A 5382-nucleotide genomic window follows, 5' to 3' on the forward strand; every position below is an offset into this window, starting at 1 on the left:
ACACCTCCATATTGCGCATAGCTGTTTGTGCACATCCAATGCAAGCGCGCCTGTCAACTTTGACGCCCGTGTGCTTATGGACCACCGTGGTCGTCGCAGGTTGATGATGACGCTCTACATTCGCTGGTTTGCTTTGGCGACCCTCGTGGCCGGGTCGCTCTCTGCGTCGGTGCGCATCCACGCACACATGCTGGAATCGCCCCATCCTCACTGCCCACGTCCCCGTCAACAGGTGCAGGACCAAGACGGGACCGGGGCGACCGACCGCACCCTCATGTTTTCAACTGTGCCAGGGCCGGGACCCGCCCCCCCGACCAAACCATGGGAGTGCCCCCTCCCAGAGTACAAGCAGAAGAAGGGACCGAACTCTCCGACTGGCTTCGGGCCGACGTGCGATCCCACGAGAATCGGGACGGAGAACGACCACCTGACGGAACCCCGGGAGCGGAAGGAGTGGCGCGAGATGAGCAAGACCGAGATCGACAGGTTCGCGTGCGCGCTCCGAGTCATGGACGAAACGACGACCAAGGAAGGCCGAGCGTGCTACGGCAAGACCTTCTGGGCCTTCGCCGATCTCGTCAATCTGCACGCGTGCGCAGCAGCGGACCCGCGCGGCGACCAGGGCCACCGTACTTTCTGTAACTAAGTTCCGGACACAGTCGTTCGTGCGGACCTTCGAGATGGCGATCCTCTCCATCGACCCGAAGATCGAGGCGATCCCCTGGTGGAACATGCCGCTGGACAGCGCGCCCGTCCTTTTCCTCAACGGGACCGAGAAAGTCCCGGCGGGGAAGTACTACAAGGATTGCGACCCAAAAAAGACAAAGGATTGCGACCCGAAGAAGTACATCTGGACGGACAAGTACTTCGGCAACCAGACCGGGTCCGGCCCAAACTTTGAAGTCGCGGACGGGCGCTGGGCGTACCGGAAGTTGCATCGATACGGCGACTTCGACCACGAGTACTGGAGCAGCTATCCTCCGAAGGGCAGCGATCCTGCTCCGGACCCCGTGACCAACCCCCCCGTGACCAACGAGTGCGTCGTCGGCAAGTGGTTCTCGCCCCGGAGCCCAATTGTGGGTCCGCTGCGCAAGCAGAAAAAGTTCGATCACAATCTGGACCAGAACTGCGTGCGCTGCTGCGACGCGCCCAAGTACGGCACCGACGAGAACTGCAAGTGCGACCAGCCTGAGGACCTCGTGGACGTCTACATGCGCGGGCCGACGCTCGACACAGCGACGTGCTCCCCGTACGTCACCCGCAACCCGAACGGACGCGGCGTTGGCACGAGCCCGGTTAAAATCGGCAACGAAAAACAGTTTGATGGAAACGGGCGCTCGGACCAGGACTCCCTCCTCCGCTACACGCAGCACGACTTTGACGCGTGCGCCAACTCCAACAACACGCGCAACTGGATCGAGTGGCAGAACTGCCAGGAGGAGAACTTGTTCGGCACCCTCGAAGGCGTGTACTGCCCGGCTGACAAGGAGACGTGCACGCAGAGCGAGCTCGAGAAGGTGTTCGCCCTGCACTCCTCGGCACACGACAAGACGCTGGGCGAGATTGGCGACGTGACAACCTCGCCTTCGGACCCCGCCCTCTTCTTCTCCTACCACGCCTACATCGACAAGAACTTCATGGCGTGGCAAGAGAGCATGATGGACACTGGGCGGTTTACCGACCCTGTCAAAAAGGACCTTGGCCCACACGACAAGAGCGACCCGCCGGACCTAACGAACAAGAACTACTTTGGCTACCCCCGAAACGTGAAGGTGGAAGATTGGCAAGCCCATGTAGACGAATTCGTAAATGTTCAGTTCATCGACGGGATGGTCAAGGCGTCGAATCAGAGGATGACACTGCGAAACTGGGTCGCGCCGGTCTCATTCGATCACTTCGATTTGCAGCTGTGGCAGGACTTGCTCGGCAAAGACGGGCAGACACAGTGGATGCCGCCCGGGCACCAAAACTCGTCCTTGGCGGAACAGTGGCACGATGCGGCGACAATGAACGACACAGACGCGAAAATGATCTACCAGGTCCACGCCGGCGTCGACCCCAACGGCAACGAGTACGATGCCGAAGAAATTGACACTGAAGACCTTCTTGGGCCCGCCTGCTCCAGCCTCACCAATGTGTGGGGTGAAACAAATGATGCCGAGCTGTTTGAAATTACGAATGCGCGCGGCAAGCCAGTCCGCGGGGTGTTCAACCCCCTTTTCTCGTCGAACTGCGACCAGCCAACCTTCCCGTCCCCGCAGCCCGGATCCCTGACCCACAACCTCACGCAATGCGCCAGGACGTACTCCACGTCGGGTCCTTTCATTTACATGACAAAGTACCGCCCCCCGGACTTCTTCAACCGCGGCAGGCAGGCCAACCCGACTCTCCCGTGGGTCCCGGGGACTCTCCTGCAAGACATCGCCCTTGGCGGGCTCCCGTTCCGCAACCTGTTCCCGACTGACGACGGAGGCGAATTCGGGTACTCAAACAAGGAGATCATCGAGCTGAGCATGCCGTGCCTCCACGGCCGTGCGCCTAACAACAAAGACAAACCATGCTCGCCGTACTACTACAGCAAGGGCGAATGATCCACTGCAGGGTCATCAATCAGGGTGCCGAAAAATGCCTTCAGTGGCCACACCCTTCTTCCCACCCACGCGGACCGTAGCGCTACCGCAACTAATCGGAAAATGCAATGGAACCATGAGCCGTTAACGTGGACGTAGCCAGGACGAATGCTAGTGCAACGCGAGCACAACCAAGCAAGGCGCGCAGATGTAATTTGCAGATCGATCACCCGACCATCCCTGCATATGCGCGGGCCTTGGTCCGGTGCCGCAACGACGAAAGACGCTTGTCGGCACTGGGCCAATCCTTGAGTGAGCGCTGAACACTGACTGTGCGTGAGGGGGGGTGAACCGTCGCAGTCTAGTCTAGCGTGCGTGCAGCGGTGGCTCGGAGCGTAAGCGCTCTCGAGCCACGGCCTGTGGCCGGGCTCGATTCCGGCACGGGGCCCGCAGCGCTGTCAGCCTACGTCTCTGGACTGCCGTCGCGTTGTCTTTCCGGCACCATACCGGTCGGCATTGTTGGGTTGGCACTCGCCACTCCTGTTGTATTTAGTGGGTGAAATGTTAAAATTTGAAAGTCGCGCTTCTTTAATTAAAGTTATAAAGAACTTCTTAGCTCTCCGCCCTCCCCCCTCCCCGGCCCTAGCGCGCTGGTAGCTCTAGCTGTACACACCTGGTATCAGCTATCACACGGCTTCACTCCACTCTGTGGTCTATATCTCTACGTACTGGGCCACGTAAAGCCGTATGCCGGTATGCCCTGTGAATGTGTCGTCCGCGCTCGCGGTTTTCAGCCCTAGTCTAGAGGGTGTTGTCGGTCATGTCTCTTGTGACCCCCATGAATAATACTTAAGAGACATGGCCAAGCGCACTCGGCGGAGCACCCTCGCTGCTGCGTGCTCGGTACTGCTCTGCTGCACGGCACCGCACACGCACACCGCCGCAGCGCGCAGGACAGCCCGATATTAGCCTTCACTCGCCCTCGTCAGAGGTCTGAGAAGTCAAAGTCCTTTCCCAGCCGGATGGCCCCCTGGCCCTTGCCTCCCTTCCGCCTCTTGCCCTGGGGCCGCGCCTCCTCCGCCTCGTCCTCGGTCTCCGCCTCGGCACTGGCGGCGCCACTCCCGCCGTTGCGGGCGGCTCGCCTGCCCAATGCCGCCTCGGACACGTCCCACAACCGCACGGTGCCGTCGTGGGCGGCCGTCGCGGCGAGCGCCCCCTGCGCGTCGACGGCGAGCGCCTCGATCGGGTCCGCGTGCCTCCCGACCTCGCCGAGCATCCTCGACGGGTGGAGCGACGCCGCGCGGAGGACGCCGTCGGCGGAAGCGAGGAGGAGCGCGTGCTCACTCAGCGGCGCCAGCGCCTCGATGGCCTCGCCCGAGCCGAGCACCGCCTACGGCACGCGTCCAGGACGCGTCAGGGACGCCCCCCCTGGTGTGGTGAGTCGCCCGCCTGGCGGCTTGCGGGCCGGGGTGAGCCGATCGGAAAAGTCGCCAAAGTCTCCCCACGAGAAGACGCCGAGGACGCCCGAGTCAGATCCGGCGAGGAGCTTCTTCCCTCCCTTGAGCGGCGCCAGGCAGAGCAGCTCCTCCTCCAGCTCATCCGAGCGCGCCTCGAGCCGCCCTTTCGGAGAGGTGGCCGTCCGACGAGCAGCTCGCGAGCTGCAGGCGCGGCAGCTCAAAATGGAGGTCGTGCACCACGTCCGAGTGCTCGTCAAAGCGCATCACCGCCCCCCTCTGCCGCACGTCCCACACGCGCACCGCGCCCTCGTCGTCCCCCGTGCCGACGCCGTGCGGCCCCAATGGCGTGCAGACGTTGACCGCCGACGCGGCTTGTCTCCGGTGGCGCCGGCGCCGCCGTTGAGCGCGAGAAGGCGGGCAAACACCCCGCCGTACGCCAGCTCGCGCGCCGTGTGGGTGCGGGAGCGCATGGGCGCGGCGGCTGCCGCCGCCGCCCCCGGTTGGGCGACGGTGGGCGGCACCGCGGGCGGCGGCGCGCCGAGAGCAGACGCGTCGCGCAGCAGGCTGTCGCGCGTGCCGCCCCACGCCTCCTCGAAACTGGACCAGTAGGCCGCGTCGTACCGCGCCGTCACCAGCTCGCCCGCGCGACGGACCGACTCGACCAGTGCACGGCACTGCTCACGCGCGAGCAGGCTGTCGACGTCGCATGCGGGCGCATCCACAGCGGTGGCGTCGGCTCCGCCGCCAAAGGCGGGTAGGTCGGCCGAGGCCTCGTCGACCGCCATGTCGAGCGTCGCGGCGTCGAGCCCATCGGCGTCTATCCCCTGCTGTGCGAGGAAGCGGTAGGCCATCGCCGTCGCCGCCGGCGCACGAGCGGCAGCCGACGCCAGCGCGCGGGTCTCGTCCTCGATCTGCTGGAGCGAGCGCGACACGGGTGGGAGCCGGAGCCCCTCGCCCGCAATCGACGCCTGAAGGGCCCGCGCGCCCTGCAGGAGGGGGTCGTCCATTGTTTTTCGCTTGCCCCGCCGAGTGAGTGTGTGCGAGGAGGGCGGAGCGGGAGCGCACGAGTGGGAAGTGGGAAAGAAAAGTACGTTTGTCCCATTACAGGAGAAAGACAAGCACACACCCTCTAGCGCACCACACCCCTCTCCTTAAAATCCCTGTGTGGTGGCGGCGTGCCGTTCTCCCATCCCTCCCTTGGGTTGTCTCTTTTCTTTCTTTCTTTTAAGCACACCCTTGGGTTGTCCGTTTTCTTTCTTTTCTTTCTTTAAGACGAGCACTTGTTCTCTCTCTCGTCTCTCTCCCTCTCTCCCTCTCTCCCTCTCTCTCTCGTCTCTCTCTCGTCTCTCTCGTCT

General features: G+C 63.3%; 2 protein-coding genes across 2 annotated transcripts in view; one reads left to right on the plus strand and one right to left on the minus strand.

Moving 5' to 3' along the window:
• EMIHUDRAFT_471310 (hypothetical protein) overlaps window positions 1-3159 on the plus strand; it is a 7016-nt gene extending 3857 nt beyond the window's left edge. The window contains exons 5-7 of the mRNA XM_005756553.1: window positions 100-169; window positions 233-591; window positions 623-3159. Of these exons, the coding sequence (XP_005756610.1) occupies window positions 104-169; window positions 233-591; window positions 623-2591 (2394 nt within the window). The 5' untranslated portion in view covers window positions 100-103 and the 3' untranslated portion in view covers window positions 2592-3159. The remainder of the gene's footprint in view (window positions 1-99; window positions 170-232; window positions 592-622) is intronic.
• Window positions 3160-3555: 396 nt separating this feature from the next.
• On the minus strand, window positions 3556-5034 carry EMIHUDRAFT_250655 (hypothetical protein; the record flags this gene model as incomplete). Its single annotated transcript, XM_005756554.1, has 3 exons — window positions 3556-3960; window positions 4265-4403; window positions 4577-5034. 3 exons carry the CDS (start codon window positions 5032-5034, stop codon window positions 3556-3558), a joined length of 1002 nt encoding a protein of 333 aa, XP_005756611.1.
• Window positions 5035-5382: the final 348 nt, after the last annotated feature.

The sequence above is a fragment of the Emiliania huxleyi genome (assembly GCF_000372725.1).
Source record: "Emiliania huxleyi CCMP1516 unplaced genomic scaffold EMIHUscaffold_962, whole genome shotgun sequence".
In the NCBI taxonomy this organism is placed as follows: domain Eukaryota; phylum Haptophyta; order Isochrysidales; family Noelaerhabdaceae; genus Emiliania; species Emiliania huxleyi.